This window comes from Ictalurus furcatus, chromosome 8 (assembly GCF_023375685.1).
Source record: "Ictalurus furcatus strain D&B chromosome 8, Billie_1.0, whole genome shotgun sequence".
NCBI classification, from domain to species: domain Eukaryota; kingdom Metazoa; phylum Chordata; class Actinopteri; order Siluriformes; family Ictaluridae; genus Ictalurus; species Ictalurus furcatus.
Window position 1 is genome coordinate 27613355 of NC_071262.1, and position 21225 is coordinate 27634579.

The window sequence follows — 21225 nt, forward strand, 5'->3', positions numbered from 1 at the left end:
TCATCTTCCTCGTGATTGTGGTTGTGTACTGAACCGGACCGAGAGATTAAAGACTCAGGAACACTTCACAGGTGTTTTGAGTTAATTTGCTGATTAGAGTCTTCTCAGGTCGACTTTTCTGTATTATAAATTCTTTATTCTAATATTTTGAGATACCGGATTTTTGATTTCCATGAGCTGTAATCATCGAGATTAAAAGAAAAAAAGGCTTGAAATATTTCACTTTATGTGTAATAAATTTGATATATATTAAACGTCCACTTTTTTAAAAATTAAATTACAGAAAAAAATGAATTTTTCCACGATATTCACATTTTGGAGATGCACCTGTATATTACACCATAATAATACAACACATTATCTGTGTCTCAGACAGATTCTCATATGCATCTTATACAGCTGCTATAAATAATAAATTAATATCCCAGATCTGTCCCCCAATCATCAGTTTTTATTGTTGTAAAAGGAATTAGTGTATGTTTTGGGGAGCTAAGATCCATCTATGTCCGCTGTAATTTCAACACTGATGTCAGATTCTTCAAAATAAAAGACAAATCCCAAAATTCAAATGTATTACTGTGGCCCAAATGACCATCACTGTATAGGCAAGATTGTGTACACACAAGTTGAATTCAGAGAGCAATTAAAATAAACAATGAGATGGTTGTGTAGGCACACATACAGTAAATGTCCAAGTAAACCACATTTTCCATTCTGTCATAGCATCTTTCTCATGATATCTCTGTGCAACACCAAAACACAAATACGGAAATATGTGGTGTAGATGTAGGCAGATCAGAATACTGTGTGCTTGCTTATCATGATTTTTTTTTAAAATTACAACCAATCACGTCATATTCTGGGGCGTGGTCAGTACAGACCGCCTATAGTATAAATATAAATTCAAACCATGCTTCAAGTGCATTCATATTCTGCTGATAAATGAGATACAAACACTGTAGAATTTCTGTGAAATGAACAATGACCAGTACCTGGATTTTAATTTTGATCTTCAGCACCATGTGTAAGTAATATGAGCAAATTATTCCCAACTAGTTTGATGTGTTTTGAAAATAAAAAATATCATGGAGACTATTACTCTAAACCACTTTGTGTGAGCGGTATGTAGTAGTAACTCCAATATTAATCGTTTAAGATGATCTCATAACTCTGTATATAATAATATCTGAATTACATTATTTACTTAATTAATGCATTTCTTTTCTAGATGCAGTCCAACCTGGTAGATGCTGGGTTACTGCACAATCCCTCAGAGAGTCACGAGTTTATCAGCCTGATAAAGAGCTCAGTGTGAATATTGGAGACTCGGCTACTCTACGGTGTTGTATTTCTGAAAATGAACTTGGGATAATTGCCTGGTTTAAGCAACCAAACAGAAAAAAACCTCAGATTATAGTCACAGTATATAAAACCGCTGGGGAGAAGTTTTACAATGAATCCCAAAAGTCTCATTTCCAAATAGAAAGATCTTCAAATTGTTTCAATTTGACCATTTTAAACACCATTGAGTCTGATGAAGCCATGTACTACTGTGCACTGACAACACCCAACCTTGTGTTTGCAGATGGAACTTATTTAAAAATTAAAGGTAGGATTTCCACTGCATTTGATTAAGCTACAGGTTTAATGTAGTGATATTTTTCCTTATTACCATTAATATGTTCAACCTGGAAGACAAATATACAAATAATAATGAAGTAGTGAAATACTAACTGTGTTTTCTACAACAACACTGAGTTACAGACTTTTAGTGATTTATGATAAATGTTTATAGTTGATCATGTTACTATTTCATCAGAAACATCTAAACCAGCTCTGTGTGATAATTCAGTGGTGTGTGAACCAACACTGCATGGAAACAACACTAACATGAACACACACGAGAAAACAGGTAAGATGTAATTCATAATTAATTCATAAAGCATAATTCACCTAGAAAATAATTTGCACTAATGTGAATGTAATGTAGTGAAATAACAGAATCAGAAATGATCAGATCTCTACATTCGACAGTGCTCGGTTTGGGAACGGCTTTGGGTTTGTGCGCACTTCTGATTTTCTGTCTCATTTATTTCATACTGAGGAGAAGAAAATGTGATAAAAGTAAGTGCTTTTGTGATCAGGTTAATTAAAATGAATAAAGTCATTTACCATTATGTCTATCAAAAAGACAGAACTAATAGGTGTTTTTCTGTATTAATAGTAAATACGACTATAGAAAACTCTCCAGGAACGAGGCAGGTACGTGTGCAGGAACATTCTATATTATTATATACTGCATGGGTAATTGTGTTTGTTTCTGTAGATGAGTCTGACTACAAATTTTGCTTCTTATATAAGTGAAATGTGAAATGCTTCATTCATATGCTACTTGTTATAATGTTCTGGATATAATTTATACAATGTATTTGATGAGATTTGCACAACAGTTCCAAGCTTTTTATTTTGATGCCGCTCTTGTTCGGTGTAGTTAGTGTGTATAGTGCAACTACCCATATTATATTGTTATTACATTGAGTTGGACTTGTTATTATGTTTTTGCTGTATTATTTATTTATGTAATTATATTATATTATTATTATTATTATTATTATTATTATTATTATTATTATTATTATTCAGGAATCTGAAGCGGAAACACTGAATTACACAGCTGTGCAATTTACCAAACAGGAAGCCAGAGCTGAAAAAAGGAAAACTGGCTCAGTAGATGAGTGTGTGTACTCCGATGTGAATAAAACTGTAAGATGTAACAGAAATAATCCATAACACATGGTACTATTACACTGCAAAAACAGTGAAAATATTTTACTAAGTGAAAATATCTTGACTATATGCCAATTCATTTCATCTTTTATTTTTTAAAAATGTATTCTATTCAAGATGTTTTTTTTTGCATTGTAGTTAAACTTCTATGCCACAGGTTTTATTTATTTATACATGTTTAAAGTAACTCCTGATGTTTGTTTCCACCATTATTTCCTTCAAGTCATATTCCTAACTTTGACTTTAAATGAACTTGTGAAAATTAAATTTTTGAATGACTTCCGATTTTTTGGCCTCATTTATATGACTCTGACATTTGCTGAAGACACAATAAATGGGAAGAGCAATTTCATTATTTCTGGTGTATTTTCGAAAAGGTTGTGCGTTGGCATTTAACATAAGCCAAGCACTGTGACATCCACATTAACTGGGGGCGGGGCTTGTTTTATTCACCCACCTCTGCACTCACATTTACAGCACTAGTGAAAGGACATTGATAATCATGACTTATAAATGAATTATTTTAGAGGGTCAGACAGTAGTGGGAGGTTTACCAGTATATGAGGGAAACCAGTGAATGTAGTGGAGATTATTAAATCAGCAGTAAAAGTACAACAGAAGTAACTGATTTATCGATACTAATACACAACCTGTAGGAAAAGTGCCTTCCAACCACTTTTGAGGCTGATTTGTTGTTGTTGTTGTTTTCTTTCTTCTATAATTCTATAGTTTTTCTTTGTTTTCCTGGAATGTGGTTTATTTCTCACTATATGTAAACACTAGGATCTTGCACTTTTCTTTTGCCCATCAGAATATTATAAACATATGTTACCAATGGAGACCATCAAATAAAGTTTAATTACTGAAAAAACAAGCTTAGTGTGTGTAAATCTATTCCACACACAGGTTTAAAAGGAGCATTAAAAACCATGGTGCTGGTTATAATGCCAAAATACTTGGTGTAGGACAACACACACACACACACACACACACAGACACATTGATAGGCAAAAACTGAGAAAAAAATGAATAATAGGGAAAGTGCATAAATGAAATAATATCTGAAATAATAACTGTAAGTACAGTATATAATGTAAAGTGGTCAAGTGGTATATCTGTTTTTGAGTTCAGAGCGCCTAACATGACTTTTACATCCTGGTAAAAGAAGAAGCTGTTAGAGGGTCTGCTAATTGTGGCTCAAATGCTGCAGTACCTCTTACCAGATGCTAGTAGGCAGAAGAGACTGTGCTTAGCAGGGATGGAAACTTTGGTTTCTCTGCACGTTCTTGTTTTGCAAAGCTGTAGGTAGATTCCTGATAAGGGGGTTAGTGGTGTGTCAGTGACACTATAGATGGGTTTGTTTGTTTATTTTTTTTTTTTAAATTTCCCAGGTGGCAGATTTGACTTTTTTCCAGCCGCGTGAGACAGGATAGCACTTGCTGGGCTTTCTTGGCCAAGGAGGATGTGTTGGCAGTTCATTTGAGGCCTTCAGCAATGTGCATGCAGAAGAGGTTGCAGTGTAGGCAATCATTCAGTCCAGTGACCGAGAATTAAGAAATTCAACCCTCCCAGAGTCAGGACTAAACCCAAATTGTCCCCAGAGAAATGTGCCAGAACAAAATGGGAATGTCTAGATCTTTGTTGCAGAGGGTCTGGACACATGCCAGATTGCAAGCAGCTTGAAGAGACCTGGTTCTTAATTTGGGAGAAATATCTATTAACATGACATTGCAGACATGATTAACTCTGGGGCAAAGGGCAGCTTTATAGCAGAGACCCTGTTTCTGTACTCTGAGACCAGGCTGTGGATGGTAGACATTCATCCATCCATTTTCCATACCACTTATCCTATATAGGGTTGCATGGGAGCCTGGAGCCTATCCCAGGGAACTCGGGGCACAAGGTGGGGGACACTCTGGATGGGGTGCTAATCCATTGGAGGGCACAATCACACACATTTTCACACAAGCATTCACACACTATGGACAATTTGGACATGCCAGTCAGCCTACAATGCTTGTCTTTGGAATGGTGGAGGAAATTCGAGTTTCTGGAGGAAACCCCCGAAGCACGGGATAAACATGAAAGCTCTGCACACACAGGATGGAGGTAGGCTTCAAACACCCAAATCTGGAGATACGAGGAAAACATGCTAACCACTAAGCAACTAAGCCACCATGCCCCCTTAGAGATGGTAGACATCTGGGCTCAAAATGAGTTTTTTTTTCCATTCATTGACCATTACATTTTTTGTCATTGACTCAATCAGACATTCTGCCATCCAAAAAATGCATTCCAGACATCCCAAAGATAATCTGGTAAAGAGAGTGGAGATAACTGTTCACCCAGCTGCTCAGACATGTTGTCTCCAGTTCCAGTGTTGGTCCACCTCTATTGAAAGCCTGGAAGAAATGGGAATAGAGACTGTGCCAGACAGAGGCCTTTAGCAAACAAAGTGCCACAAAACTACCACGATACCAAATATTGACTGCTGGTAGGGGCCACTCCTCCTAGATCCCACATCTACCTTATGTCCATCAAACAGATGTCTGTTATGGACGTGTATATCCAGGATGGCCTTACGCATGGGTTTATTCAACGCTCCACATCACCTGAATCTGCTGGCTGGAGTATTGGGGCCACATCTTTGTGAAGAAAAATGATGGAAGTCTGCAGTCATGCACTGATAATTATGGGCATAACTAGGTCACAAAGAATTTCCAACACTCCCTGCATTTGTTGCCAGCCCCACTGTTTGTAGTTACAGAGCATTTGGGAAGGGGATAAGTGGAAGACTGTATCCTATACAGCCATTACAGCCACTGGGTAATGTGAACACTTGGTGATCCTGTATGGTTTGATGAATGCCCCAAGTGTGTTCCAGTCATTTGTTCTGTAACAAGCTCTACAAGTGGTTTACATTTATGACATCTTTATGTGTCCAGGGGAAGGGTTGGGGAGCTGGATGGATGGGTAGGCTCACAGGATGTGCCACAAGTTGGGGTTTTATAATGTATAACATACATGTTCATGTCACATCTCAGATTATGAGTCCAATCAAAAGCGCTAAACCGAATAAATACAGCAGTCAGGCCTTTAAACAAACAATACACAAGGAGCACATAAAGGTAATGATGAATGGTATATGCATACATTATATACAGTATTATCATACAATACAGATGTTGTACAATGCATTGCTAAAATTAAAGGTAACAGAAATCAACAATGTGACCAAAAACAAACCAATATAAAGATGCTTCAACTAACACACCTGTGCCCTATTGGCGAAGGACCTAAAATGAAAGGTGGGGTTATGGGTTTGTGATTTCATCAATATTTTTCATATAAGAGTGATTGAAATAATAATAATAATAAATTATTATTATCCCACACGTGCGCCACAAATATTTTTTTAAAGGATGTCATGATCTGTTTTAGGGAGCTATGCTCCATCTAGCTCCCCTGGATCTTGACCTCTGCTGTCAGGCCTTCAGTAATAAAAGTGCTTCTGAAAACGCATAATGTTAATGTATTGCACTGTCCTTTGGTCCAGATGATCATTACTCTGTAGGCAGGATTTTGTACAGACGAGCTGAGTTAAGAGAGCAATTAATATAAACAACCATGAGATGTTACTGTACTGTAAGCACACATGAGTGTACAAGTAAACCACATTTTCCAGTCTGTCATGATATCTCTGTACAACACTACAACACAAATATGGAAATTTGTGGTGTAGATGTAGGTAGATCAGAACACCTTGTGCTTCCTTATTGTGTCTTTTGTTTTTTTGCGTGTCATATTCTGGGGCGTGCTCAGTACAGACCACCTATAGTATAAATATAAATTCAAACCATGCTTCAAGCACATTCATACTCTGTTTATAAATGAGATACAGACACTGTAGAATTTCTAAGACATTGGAAATGTCTGGTTCCTGGATTTTATTTATGATCTTCAGCACCATGTGTAAGTAACATGAGCAAATTATTCTAGTTTGATGGTTTTTTTTTTTTTTTTTTTAATCTACAGAGACTATTACTTTAACCCAATGCAGTTGTATGTAGAAGGAACTCCAATATTATTCCTTCAAGGTGATTTTTAAAAACTCTTTTTGTATAATAATATCTGAATGACATTCTTTACTTAATTAATGTACTTGTTTTTTCTAGATACAGTCCAACCTGGTAGACGCTGGGTTACTGCACAATCCCCCACAGAGTCACCAGTTTATCAGCCTGATAAAGAGCTCAGTGTGAATATCGGAGACTCGACTACTCTGCGGTGTTGTATTTTAGAAAAGAACTTTGGTGTAATTGCTTGGTTTAAGCAAACAAAAAGAACAAAACCTCAGACTATAGTCAGTTTCTTTAGGACTGCTGGAGAAACATTTTTCAATGGATTCCAAAAATCTCATTTCCAAATAGAAAGATCTTCAAACTGCTTCAATATGATCATTTTAAACACCACTCAGTCTGATGAAGCCATGTACTACTGTGCACTCACATACCCAAACCTTGTGTTTGGAGATGGGACTTATTTAAAAATTAAAGGTAGGATTTCCACTAAAATTGATTAACCAGGAGGTTTAATGTAATGATTTTTTTTCCTTATTACCATTAACATGTTCAACCTGGAAGAAAAATAATAATGAAGTAATAAAATGCTAACTGTGTTTTCTTCAACAACACTGAGTTACAGACTTTTATTGAATTATGATAAATGTTTATAGGTGATCATGTTACTATTGCATCAGAAACATCTAAACCAGCTCTGTGTGATAATTCAGTGGTGTGTGAACCAACACTGCATGGAAACAACACTAACATGAACACACACGAGAAAACAGGTAAGATGTTATACAAGTCACCATGAATGAATTATCGTAAATCCATAATGCATAATTCACCTGAAAATAATTTGCACTAATGTAAATGTAACGTGGTGAAATAACAGTATCAGAAATGATCAGATCTCTACGTTCGACAGTGCTCGGTTTGGGAACGGCTTTGGGCTTGTGCGCACTTCTGATTTTCTGTCTCATTTATTTCATACTGAGGAGAAGAAAAAATGAAATCTGTAGATGTAAGTACTGTTCTCATTAGATTACTTAAACAGTGAATCAATACAATGAACTTTATTTTTGACAGAAAGACTAATAAATGTGTTCCTGTATTAATAGTGAATGCTTCTATAGAGAACTGTCCAGAAATGACACAGGTATGTGTGCATGAAAATATAGTATTGATTTTATACTATTATATACTGTATGGGAAATTATATTTGTCTGTAGATATCACTATTTCTCCTTTAGTGATGCATGAGTCTGACTCCTAATTTTCCCTTTCATGTATGTGAAATGTCGCTACAGTTCTAGACATCATTTATACAGTCACTTTTATATCGAAGCTGCTCGTCTTCTGTGTAGTTAGTGTGAATAGTGCAGTTACCCGTATTGTATGGTTATTAATTTGAGATTGATTTCTTCTTCTTCTTATTATTATTATTTTTGCAGGAATCTGAAACCGAAACACTAAATTATGCAGCTTTGCAATTCTCCAAGAGGAAAGCAAAAGTTGAAAAAAAGAAAACTGGCTCATCAGATGCATGTGTGTACTCGGTTGTGAAGAAAACTGTAATGTAATGGTAATGATAATGAGTCGTTATTGGTCACAGCACTGAAATTTCTTTCTTCGCATAGTCCAGCATGACAGGAAGTTGGGCTCAGGGCATTTATGTAACATAAATTATTCATAATACATGGTACTATTACACTACAAAAACAGGAAAAATGTTTTATCAAGTGGAAATATTTTGATTATAGTTTTAATTTTCCATACTTATCATTATGAGATTATAATAACTAAAATATTATTAAAGCAAAACATTTGCTATTTTTTTTTTTTTTTTTTTAAATTTTTGCTAATTTATTTTGTGGCCTTATTTGTATGACTCACTCTTGCTGAAGACGTGTAAATGCATTTTCATTAAAAATGTATTTAAAAAAATGTTTCTTAAATATTCTGAAAATTCTGACACTAAAATAATGCATTATTAATGTGTTTTTCACAAAGGTTGTGGGTTGGGCTTAAACACAAGTCAAGGACTGTGACTTCAAAGACATTTTACATTACTCAAAGTGAATCATCAAACAGACTTTATCAAGCATGTTTTTAGTTGCTTTCTCACTACGAGTGAGAATATACTGTATTATATCATGCATTTATTTTACCATTAGGTTGTCATAAACAAATTTGACCAAGTGTAGGCTTTCAAAGAAAGTTTATGCACGAAACATAATAAGTTTAGTGTGTGCAAAGCTATTCCATGCAACTTCAATAACGTTGATGCAACCTCATAACGGTGCACCATCACCTCAAAATTAAACACGTCAAATGAAAAACTAGAGACACCCCAGAGACTAGAGACAACACAGGCTCTGCTATATAGCTGATAGCCAAAGACTTTACTACTTTAAGTTTTGAAAATTGCACTAACACAATGGGTGTTATGAAGTCAATATCAGTCCTCACCAATCAAAAAACTTGCTAATTTAGTTTGTGGAATATTTTTACTGTGAAAATGAACATTTAAAATGAAAATGAACTTCTACCACCCGAAAATAAGCATTATGACAGCAGGAGAAAAGGCCACTGGAACTGATCATTAAATTAAAAAAGGAAAAAAAGAAAAGAAAATGTTTGTTAAACCAAGCTAAAACTGATTATAGATTCAGATTCTTTATTGTTGTTTCTAAATAAAAGCAAAACAAAACCAACATATAGTATGTCTGGGTGACACAATGTCAGGACAACACACACTCACAGGCATTAAAAGTGTGGCAGCGAAGGAAATGGAGGGAATGCCCACAGAGTACCATCGTCTAAAGCAAGGTGCTACCAAACTCCCATCATACATGCACTGGGTTTGTACTATCAACCTAATGCCAGAAGCCACTACTCCTAGATCCTTGATCCTACATTCTGTCCATTAAGAAGATTGCTGCTATGGAGGAATATATCCAGAAGGGTCTTAAGCAGGGGTTAGTTTGAACCTCACCAACCTGTGTCTGTTAACTTCTTCGATTGACAAAAAAGATGAAAGATTGGTGTCATGTATTGATTACTAGATTGAATTTCACTGTGCCTTGTCTTTGGTGCAGACTACAATGGAACAATTGCATGGGGTCCTCATCTAAATTGACTTGTGGAGTCTATAAAATATCATACACATCCAGGAAGGGATGAGTGGAAGACTGCCTTATCTACAGCCATCGGGCACGATGAATACATAATGATTATGTATGGTTTGGCCAATGCCCAAGCTGTGTTCCAGTCATTCGTGCTCTATGATATGTATGTAGTTATTTACATTGATGATATCTTGGGGTATTCTCACAGCCTGGAAGCACATAGGTGACATGAGTACCATGTTGAAATGACATTAGTGACAGTCCTTCATTACGTTCACAAAGCACTACTGGAGATTCACAGGAACTTCAGCGATGTGGCCTTAGTTCTCACATCTCTCATCAAATGTACTCCATACTGACTCACCTGGTCACCTGCTGCAAAAGAGGCAATCATTTTCCTCAAGTACTGCTTCACCAATGTAGTGAGGCTGTACCCTGTACCTATCCATGCCCCTTATCTTGGAGGTAGACGCCTTTGAGTTAGGAGTAGGAATTGTGCTGTGCCAGGCAAGGGGTTACCAGTTAAGCTACACTCCATCACTTATTTCTCAAAGAAGCCTTTAGCAACTGAGAGAAATGATGATGTGTGGAACTGAGAGCTCAGTGCAATTATTCTGGCCTTTAAGGAGTGGCATCACTGGCTGGAAGGTGCCATTACTTTGTTGTCTTCATGGATCCTCATTTCCTGTACATCAGGTACACCAATTTCTTACTCACTCTTCCCTTCAGATCTGGATCCAATAATGCAAAAGCAGATGCCCTGTTCACTATTCACGGATTCCTTCAGACCTGGATTCAACAATGATCCAGTTTATGATCCAGTCCCATAAACAGTAACCGCCATCTATCATAGAACTAACCTGCTTGGTTGTTCTGATTCTCAGGAGCTCTCTGAAGCAGTAGCAGATGACCATGGACCGAGTGATACACTATCTGAGAAGGTCACTAGAACTATTGAGTTATTAGCCACGACTATTGGTGGCCTGGTTTCCAATTTGATGTACAAAATTTTCTCAGTTTGTTTTGTGTTTGGATGATTTAAGATCTACCAACAGAACCTTGGAGCACCTACCAGTACTCCAACAGCCCTGGGCTCAATTCTCTGTGAATTTCATTTCATTACTGACCTCCCAGAGGTGGATGGTTACACCACAATGGTAGTGGCAGTTCTCTAAAGGATGATGTCTGTCTGATCCATCTCCCAGGTCCCTTCTCCCACAGCTTATAATGTTGATGAGTCTCTATTTCATCTCCATTTCATATTCTGTTGGTTTGGTCTTCTAGAGGACATTGTCTTGGATCCAAATTCACATTTCTTGTCACAGGAGGACCTTAATGGAACATCTGAGCATCAATAGGAGTTTCAAATCCAGCCACCCAATGGGCAGATGGAAATGGAAATCGTGAACCAAGAACTCTTGTGACATTTTGGATGGTTTCTCTCCTTTGGCTGAATATCACCTGAACTCCCTCACCATGCCTTGTCATGTCTCATGCCTTTTTAACGTTACCTGGTGCTCTAGTCACTTCTGTTCCCATTGATCCAGGCCTGTGAAGAAATCCCGGATGTGGATGAATGGTTCTGATTGAGTGGAGAAGTGTTGGAGAGATAGAAACTTCAACTTGACATCTTTCTACCTTGAAAGAATTAAAATAGACCTTAGGGTCATTTATTTTTTACTGGCTTAGCTTCAGCAAGTTCGCCTTCATGACCTTATGACCTTTTGTTGTGTCACAATTTAGTTATGCATTGCAGTTTCTATTCTTTTCACACCAGGAGGGGCCCCACTTATAACAAGAAATGGCCCCGTTAGTTCCTTACCCAGTGAATGCCAGGCCTTGGTCAAGTTGTTGTGTAGCTACTGTGTCCTGCAATGAAATAGACAAAACCCTAGACAATTCAGTTTGCAGTCAGATACCAGCAGTCAAATTGTCTGTGACACGCCTGTGCAGCATTTGAAATGAAATCTTTTTTCCCCTCCCTTTTTCAATTTTGGGGTAACTAGATTTTAAAATGCTAAAACTTTACTTCTGGTTTCGATATGTACAAAAGAGAAACATATTTCAATCTAACCCTGAACAAAAATGGATGTAATAACATTATATTAGGATAAAATCCAGATGCATCAAATGACCAAGTGCAAAAAAAAAAAGGGGGGGGATGGGGGTCAATATGAACTCATACTTAAATAAATGTTTTCTTTACTGATTGCAAACTCATAATTTTTGTTTCACATCACACGCACACACACACACACACACACACACACACACACACACACACACACACACACACACACACACACACTGTTTCACAGAAACTCATCTGATTTCAAACACAGATTTTCTACACTGCTTAATTAATAAACATGAGAAACCTGACCACAGACGTGTGATACACTTTACTTTCAGAGTAAACCTTAAAAACTAGAACAAATTCTAATCTTAAGTGTGAATGAATAAATTAAAGCAATAAGAAATATAATCTAGGTAGCAGATGACACTGCAGAATAAACGCAGTCTGCAGGCTGGTCTGTCTTCCTGGTCACTCTTTTGGTATTCTTCTTATTAAAATGTAAAGCAGCGTAATTCAGCTCCACTGTATCACGACCCTGTTGGGAATGAACATACAAAATTAACTTTAAGATTTCTGAATCATAAGAATGAATTATTTGTCATTGTGATTCCCGATAGTAGCATGTTTCATAATAAGATTAAACAAGATTTAATATTATTGACCTGATTGGGTGTTTTCTCTGCCATAGAATCTTGTTGAGATCTCACTGTTGAGGAAAAAAAAACAAAAAACAAAACTGTATACATCAAATATGTATTTTATCTTCCATCATATTTAATCACTATTGGTTTGTCGTTGTTTTAGTTGGATGTTCAGTAAATCATACTTTTAATTTGGTAGCAATGTCACTTTTTGAATACTTTTTGAATTTTCATAACGTTGATGAAGTCAAAGGCAGAAAATCCAAATTCAAATGTTTAAATTAGTTAATAATTTCCAACAGGTTTTTATCTGAGCCACTTTTATTTTCCTAAATTGGAACGATGGTTTTATTGGGTCATACGGTTTATACACTACATTATATTACAATTTCCTTATATTGTACCCTATGTAGTGAGCATATACAGTGAATAAGAATCCAAATATTCAGTAAATAAGAGGCAATATGCTGTGAGGAAATCAAGAAATATAAACATAAATCTTTATAAAGCATCTTTTCGTTATAATTAATCTTTACAAAAACATCAATTATCTTTATAATAAAATTATTAGCTTTAAAAATGTTCTTTGTTTAAAAAAAATAAATACCGTTTTCACCTTTTGTGTTTTTTTTGTGGTATGATCATGTCTGATAGCAGTACTTCTAATGTTTACAGTGTTATTAGTATGAAATGGTCAGCTCGTTAACATTTAATTTAATTCAAATATTGAATCTATGTAATTAACATTTTATATTTAATGATCAGATATTGCTATGAGCAATTTTTATATTGGTGAACCATTAGTTGTTACAGTGATGGAAAAAGGTTAAATGTTTGATTTGTCCAACAAAAACTAAGCTTGGATACTTTGTTTATGGTCCACATAAAGTTATACATATATTAAGTATATAAATCTGAAAAAATAAAATAAACTGGTACAAGGCCTATATGCATAAGTATTCACCCCCGTCACGTTATGGAACTTAATTGAGATTATACAGTATGTCATGAATCTATACACAATATTACATAATATTGAAGTGGAGGGAAAAATCAATATAGTTTGCTAAATTATTTACAATTCTGTATCTCACAGACTCACCTCTGGATTGGTCACAGTTCCACTTTTTACAGATTATAAATGCTTGTGCGAAAATCACAACCATACACACTGCCAATACTACTGCGAGGTAGATCACTTCAGGACCTAAAGATCTTACTGCAGGACAATAAATGTCAAATAATGAATATGTACAGTACGGTATTAATGTAGAAATATAAATAACAATCTGAGCCTTGCTTTACATATTTATAACCACTGATCAGGTTAAAATTTGACATAGAAATAATTAAAGAGAAAATTTTTTTTGTAGTTGAAACACAAATAATATTCATAAATTTTTTTTTACCAACCAAATTCTGGAACGTTCTCCAACTGTACTCGTGTCCCGTTCCCGAAAATGATCTTCCCACACACGGCCACAGCGCAGTAGTAAGTTCCAGTATCATTGAGGCTGAGGATGTTCTTGGAGAAGTTGTACACACAGGTGTGTGTAGAAGAGCCGCTCTCACACTGATGGCTGCTGTTGTGATGAGTGTAAATGATTTGAGGATGGGATTGTGGTGGAGCAGCTCTGAACCAGAGCACTTGGAGTTCTGCTGATCTGCTCTCAGAGAGAACCGAGCACTGCAGAGTCACTGACGCTCCTGCAGGAACCGAGTCCGACACGCCGCTCTGGAACACTGACACTTTTACGTCTTCATCACCTGTTCAGTGGAATATAGAGAGTGTAAGACCATGGCTCTCTTTATAAACTTGTACTAGTTAACGTTTGGGACAGTAAAAAATTGTTCTACGTTCACCACATACGGTACATGTGAAAAGTAAACATCCAGAAAATGTGTCTAAGAAGAGTCTAAATATCACGTGTAAAGTGTGAAGTTTGTGTGTCTTTTCTGAAAGAATTGACGCAGGAGAGGCGTGATAGAGAACAGCAGAGGGTAACAAGCGAGTGTCTACACCTGTGTGCTGTTAATGGAAGTTGTTAATGCTCTGTGTGTGACCGTACGAGAAAACTTGATGCATGTGCTGTCCACCGTAATTAAACTTGAATACATGTTTAACTTACCAAATCTAAGACAGATTTCTTAGCATGTAAGATATTTGCTCATTAACTTTAACACCATTTCTACCTAAAAACCGAAGAAGGTACAATAAATAGTTGCTACAGGGTCCTTTTTTGCTTTTTTTCCCCAACCCTAAATTTGGTATCAGGTCACTTTATACCACGGTCCAGTCCATCCAACATTTATAAAGCTAAACTGAATCAATATTAATACATTTCCAGATTGCTAAAACAAGACAATAAAATTCTATAAAAGCATCATGTTTTGCTAACTGAACATATGTACAGATCACAAAATAACACTTTTTTGCCTGATTTAGATTTAGATTTTTTGATTTGAGAGAACAGACATTTTACAGGACATTTTATAAATTCCAAAATCAGCGTAAGTGAGTTAAATATGCACAAAGATTTTGTACAAACAGATTTGATGTAGTTAATTACCTGTTACAGCCAAGTAAGTTCCATTGGATAGGGTAACATTCTCCAACATACATTTTTCACAGTAGTAAAGTCCTCCATGTTCATTTTTTATGTGTGGAATTGTTAGAGAAATGCCGTGATCAGTCGCCTCCATTATAAATCCTGACATCTTGAACGCTGGGCAAATTTTGACATCCTTATATATTAATCTTTCTCCCACTTTTTGAGGCATCTCTCCGAAGTTTTGTTTGTACCAAACCACACTATCAGTCCTACGAATGTCTCCAAATGGGCAGTTCAGAGTAACACCTTCTCCAGACTTCACTGAGAGATATGATGGTCTGGAAAGATCCCTAGCTTGGGTTGGAGCTAGAAACGAAATAAAATTAGATATAATGTAAGAAGAGAAATAAACACTGGATGAAATTTCAAAGAGCTAGTAGAAATCACAAGGGTATGTATAGACTTTTTAAATACAGAGTCTATAAAACTTACATATGTTGAGAAATAAAATAATTGCCCAGATTGGAGTCATCCTCAGAGGTGCAATGATACTCGGATTGAGCTGTTTGAAAAAAAGTCACATGAAGAAAGGACCAAGTATTTTGTACTGGAGAGTTTCATCTGATTGGCTGAGTTACAAGTCACAAGTTCTCTTCACATTTCCTTTCCATCTACATGTTTCTATTTTTGGAACACAGTCTGTTTATAACACAGAAGTCTGTGGTAGAAAAAGAAAACTTAAAAAAAAAAAAACCCATTCAGGGAGAAGTGCTGTTACTTTACACAGAACTTTTGCCTTTTATCTTTGTAAAAAAAGATTTTTTTTTTTTTTTAGATTATTCAAATAAAATCTCTTAGGTATGACAAAAGATCTCAATAGAACTAAATAGATATAAAAGATAAATCTATAGAAATGTCAAGATAAAAACATCCATTGTTTTCATTTCACTTAACTAATTGTACAGCACAAGTATTTGTCTAGGTGAGATTACACCCTGGATGGGGCGGCAGTCCTTGTCAAACACAGTAATTTTCATTGTTGAACGGTAATACTCGATTCTGATTGGTCAGGAGGTGTCGATTTCAGTTTCTATAACAGAAGCTGACAGTAGAGGGACTCGTATGGCAAAGGCTTCACATAATCTAAGTCTAATAATAAACAGATTGTTATTTAACAAAGAAAAGCATCTCTTTGTTGACATGGTGACGTTTTCTGTAAGATGTTTATCAAGCATTTTTGGAAGGAGTCTCAAGTGTCAGTACTTTTTAACATTCAGAGGTAAAGCTGGAAGTTTGACTTTCCCAACACATTAAGTTCTTCATGTGTTTGTTGGTGCATTAACTTCAAAAGAGAAAGAAAAAAAACGGAATGAGGGTTTATAGCTATTATAATGTAATTGATGACAGGAAATTGTTTTCGGCATAGTTGCGGATGTTTCACGACATTAAACATAATGATAAAGAAATAAAATGTACATTGTTCATTAATTAAAAATGTAATAATTGGTAAATTACTGTGATATCAGAGGAATAAAACACTCCATGGTGGTAAAAAATAACCCTGCTTCATCACACCACTCCATCACTGATTATTTTCCTAATGCAGCATTCCGTATCGTGTTTTATTATTTACATAGCAGGTGGAGATGTGTTCTGGAGTGGGATAACACCATGTGACCGGGAGCAATAGTCTGATTGTGCACTTTTTACCATTGTTCAAAGATTAGGTATGTACTTTCACTGTTCTTCTATAATGGGCATTCTAGAAACTGGAGACAAAGCCTTTCTGTGACCATTAAAAGGAAAAAAAAAAACAAAAAACCCCCCAAAACGTGTCATAAGAGAGCTGAAAAGCTGAGGATTTGTGTGATGTGCTTGTTTCTGGTCTTTCAGAAGTGGAAAGTAGGTTACTTAAGACTTCCTTCTGCTCATGATTAAACCACAGACTCCTCCCACTTACAGATGCAAAGAAGACACCAGTACATGCAAGGATTACTGTTGATTTATTATTGATGAACATATGTTTTTTCAACAGACAAAATACAATTCTTTGGAAAACAGAAGAGCATGGACAAGAATAACGCTTTGCTGAGATCTTCCTTGGCACCAGTGTGACATTTCTTCGTCTTAAACACAGTTTTTCCAAAAAATTTTCTCAGCCACGACAACTTTTGGAGTAAAATTGTGAGCTTTTATAGATTGGGATGGAGTGTAAATAGGTTTGGTCTTGGCGGACTATATCTTCTATGCTGCTTCTGCTTCTGCTGAGCGAGTACAAATACTTGCTCTGATAAAGGGTTACATGGATGGAGAAGTTTCATGACTGAACTGGGCTTAAAACAAATCTTTTCAGTCAGGTGTTTGTGACAGAACAGTGTGAAAGGTTAAATGATTATATTACAAGGAGAGAAATCTAGAAACAGGTGCCCAGTGGATGGGGCGGAGTTATCCTGGAAGAGACCACGCCCAACAGGATAGAAATGTTTTTTTTTTTTTTTTTAGGAAGAAGAACTTTTTTGCAGTAACATTTTCCTTCAAGGACAAGTGGAGCCAAACCATGGCAGAAAAATAAATAAATACCACCCCCCCAACACACACAGAACAACAGAGCCACCCATCTGTATTTAATGAGTTAAAAAAATTCTGATAATTCACCACAGTCTGCTTTTGAACAGAAACATTAAAGCAGATCAAAAATACTAAAAGTTTCAGGAAAAAAAAATAATTATAAAGACCTATTTTAGTGAGTAATGCTGGAAGATTTCACTTCAGAGTACACACTGCCTTGAGATCGATCTCGATTTTCTCTCGCTCTTTTAGTTTTCCTTTCATTAAAATGTAAGGCAGCGTAATTCAGTTCTACAGCATCATGGTCCTGTGGAAATGAACATAAAATCAGAACTAAATAATAAAAATATGAATAACTATTCCTCTAACTCGTTTCAAGACTAGATGGTTCCATTTATTATTTAATCAATCTACAATGAGTGACAAATTAACTGTGAATTTGATAAGAATTGCTGGAGTATATTTAGCAAAATGTAAAAAAATCCAAGAACTTTGAAAAAAAAAAAAATCAGGTTAAACATTTTGGTTTTTGTTCTGAATTTAAAAGGAAAATTATCATTAGTCATTTCCTGCATTGAACAAGTACCTGAGTGTTCGTCTTCTCAGTGTTTATCACAGCACCATGCTGAAAGCTCTCTGGAAAAAAATAAATGATAAGAGATTTTCTTCTGTGAAGAGTCTGACTCATTATGCATGAAGATCTGATACGGCTAATAATTTTCCTTATTGTATTTTAACATTCATTTTTAACAACCTAATCAAATCATTCTAATAATTGAATCTGAATTGTAAATAACTGCTGAGGTCATTTTTATGTAAGAAGTGAACGAAAAAGGAATTTACACTGCCATATTAAACAGTTACCTGTGTATTGTTGACAGTTTTTCATTTTACAGAGTAAAACAGCTTGAACAGAGATCAGAATCCCGCATATTACTAACGCTGTTCCCAGACAGATCACGACAGGATTAAAAGCTGTTTCTTTTTCTTTGGGAAACAAATCATCAAGTTACTGTCTGCATATGAACATGTAGTATGATCACAAAGAAATAAACAAAATACATAACCACAGAACTTCCAACATTAAGCAATTTTTTAATGTAGGTATTTTATGTTGTTTTCTGTACCTATGAAATCCAAATAATATACACAATTTGTTCACCAACCACAATTCTCTTTTTGTACTCGTGTCCCGTTTCCAAAAATGATCTTCCCACACACGGCCACAGCGCAGTAGTAAGTTCCAGTATCATTGAGGCTGAGGATGTTCTTGGAGAAGTTGTACACACAGGTGTGTGTAGAAGAGCCGCTCTCACACTGATTTCTGCTGTTGTGATGAGTGTAAATGATTTGAGGATGGGATTGTGGTGGAGCAGCTCTGAACCAGAGCACTTGTAGTTCTGCTGATCTGCTCTCAGAGAGAACCGAGCACTGCAGAGTCACTGACGCTCCTGCAGGAACCGAGTCCCACACGCCGCTCTGGAACACTGAGACTTTTACATCTCCATCACCTGTTCAGTGGAATATAGAGAGTGTAAGCTCACACTTGCTCTCCTCTCATCTCACATTTATTGTTTATCACTTACATATACTGTATGTGTGTAAGTAAGTATTATTCAGTGTACACTCTTTAAATTCTTTGTCCAACACACTGCTCTGAATCACGGACACATCTAACTCGGGTTTATCTGTTAGACTGCGTCATAATATTTGATCCTCTGACAATGTATACAGTCATAAAAAGCACATGGCATCCTCCAAGACATTTTTATGACATATAAACATGTAAGGTTTAAGTAAAGAGTTAGCTAAGACCTTCACTCTTGTTTTATTCTTCTACCAAAAGAACCGCATTTAGTCTGAAACACTAACCGTCTCTTATAGAATATTATATGGTCAGAAAGTGTTAATTAATTTCCTATAACAGCAGCTCAGTCACAGGTTTATATCCACACGATCGTTCTAATATATTAACGTTTCTGTAGTACATAGGAACTTATATTGTGAACTCTCTACATAAACTTATTCAAAATGTTTATAATCATTGATATGGTGATGTTTTCTTTAAGGAGTCTCCAGTGTCTGCTTTTTCAGTCAGAGGTAAAGCTGTAACTTAATATTATCCATATATTATCCTTTAATATAAAGGAATAAAACGCATGGCGCATCATTATTTAATAAATTAAAAATTGTAAATTGCTGTTGTATAAGTGGAATAAAACCTTGGATAGGTTTTAGAGCAACCTGGCAACAAGACTTTCATAATCGTATAAAGCTGTCAAAAGACGTTTCTAACAATAACGACAAATGATTATGGGATTTTAATGTTAATAAGTACAAAGCTTGACAAATTCTTATATATATATATATATATATATATATATATATATATATATATATATATATATAAAATGAATATTGTCCATTTTCACAACTAGCCAAACTGCTTGTATAAATATAAATGCTTACCTTTCACTGATAAAAAAGTTCCTTTTGCAAATCTTGTTATAAATGTAATGAAGCCACAGTAATACATGGCCTCATCTGATAGGTTCACGTTGATTATCTTCAAATGACAGTTCTTGCTTCCTTTCTCGATTCTGAACCTTGGAGATTTCAATTCATCTTTGTAAATGGGATCCTGTGCATTCTGTACCACAGCCACTAAAGAAGGTTCGTGTCCTCCTGCTTGCTTGTACCAGACGATGGGATCAGTATTTTGTTCTCCCAGCAGAAAGCACTGTAGAGTCACGTTATCACCAGCAGTAGCAGTGATCACCGGGTTCGGCTGATGGACGCTGTTCGTTTGTGCAGGATCTAATGTTAGGAGCCAGAGAACAAAAAAGGTCCAAACATATTAAAAATGTATTCAATAAGACAGTGTATGAAGATTTTACTCTGTATATAGTATCACTCTCTTTACTGTATATCACACAATTTCTGCAGGGCTTTTATGTTAATATTTTCGTTTATTCATTTAATACCCAAAATGTGCAAACTGAATAGCTGTCAATCAGTCACTGCAATTTTATTAGCACTTACCAATTTTATTAAAAAGCCCCACTGTAATCCACACCACTGCCATCATCTTGAGTCTGAGGTCTGTGTGCTGCATGTCCTCTTGATGAGCTGTCAGAAGGTCCAACTGAGTACATTTCACTTCAAGTCAAAGATTTATGACGTGAGGTTCTGACATCACAAACTTCCTGTGAGTTTCTCCTCCCATAAGCAACAGCAATGAAAATGGCACTTGGTGGCCTTGTTAAAAATCATCATTTTATCTAATGTTTGTTGCACATTTTGGGATGTTTAAAAAATGTTTTTGATTTCAATTCTTGAAATTTTGCAGCATCTTGGAATGGCTTAGAAAAATTTCATAATGTGCATAATATCATATATATATAT

The 21225-nt window shown here is 35.8% G+C and overlaps 2 protein-coding genes and 1 long non-coding RNA gene across 3 annotated transcripts; 1 reads left to right on the forward strand and 2 right to left on the reverse strand.

The window, feature by feature from the left end:
- Positions 1-7422: 7422 nt before the first annotated feature.
- Positions 7423-9148, forward strand: LOC128611285 (uncharacterized). The gene is made up of 3 exons (XR_008386541.1): positions 7423-7875; positions 7973-8010; positions 8306-9148. It is a non-coding gene; the product is annotated as an uncharacterized LOC128611285 (long non-coding RNA).
- Positions 9149-13183: 4035 nt separating this feature from the next.
- On the reverse strand, positions 13184-15784 carry LOC128612037 (uncharacterized). Its single transcript, XM_053631940.1, has 3 exons — positions 15770-15784; positions 15271-15685; positions 13184-14467 (listed from the first exon to the last, which is right to left on the reverse strand). Exons 1-3 carry the CDS (start codon positions 15782-15784, stop codon positions 14106-14108), a joined length of 792 nt encoding a protein of 263 aa, XP_053487915.1. The 3' UTR covers positions 13184-14105.
- Positions 15785-17546: 1762 nt separating this feature from the next.
- LOC128611989 (uncharacterized) lies at positions 17547-21021 on the reverse strand. Its single transcript, XM_053631889.1, has 3 exons — positions 20863-21021; positions 20290-20637; positions 17547-19331 (listed from the first exon to the last, which is right to left on the reverse strand). The coding sequence occupies exons 1-3, from the start codon at positions 20933-20935 to the stop codon at positions 18979-18981; spliced, it is 774 nt and encodes a 257-aa protein (XP_053487864.1). The 5' UTR covers positions 20936-21021; the 3' UTR covers positions 17547-18978.
- Positions 21022-21225: the final 204 nt, after the last annotated feature.

Excerpts from the sequence above, each read along its gene's own strand:
- LOC128612037 (XM_053631940.1), bottom strand. Across the intron at positions 14,468-15,270 it reads AACTTACTTGGCTGTAACAG|GTGATGAAGACGTAAAAGTG; the intron begins GTAATTAACTAC and ends TCCACTGAACAG.
- LOC128611989 (XM_053631889.1), bottom strand. The coding sequence starts at position 20,935 with ATGCAGCACACAGACCTCAGACTCAAGATGATGGCAGTGGTGTGGATT. Across the intron at positions 20,638-20,862 it reads GGGGCTTTTTAATAAAATTG|ATCCTGCACAAACGAACAGC; the intron begins GTAAGTGCTAAT and ends TCCTAACATTAG. Across the intron at positions 19,332-20,289 it reads AACTTTTTTATCAGTGAAAG|GTGATGGAGATGTAAAAGTC; the intron begins GTAAGCATTTAT and ends TCCACTGAACAG.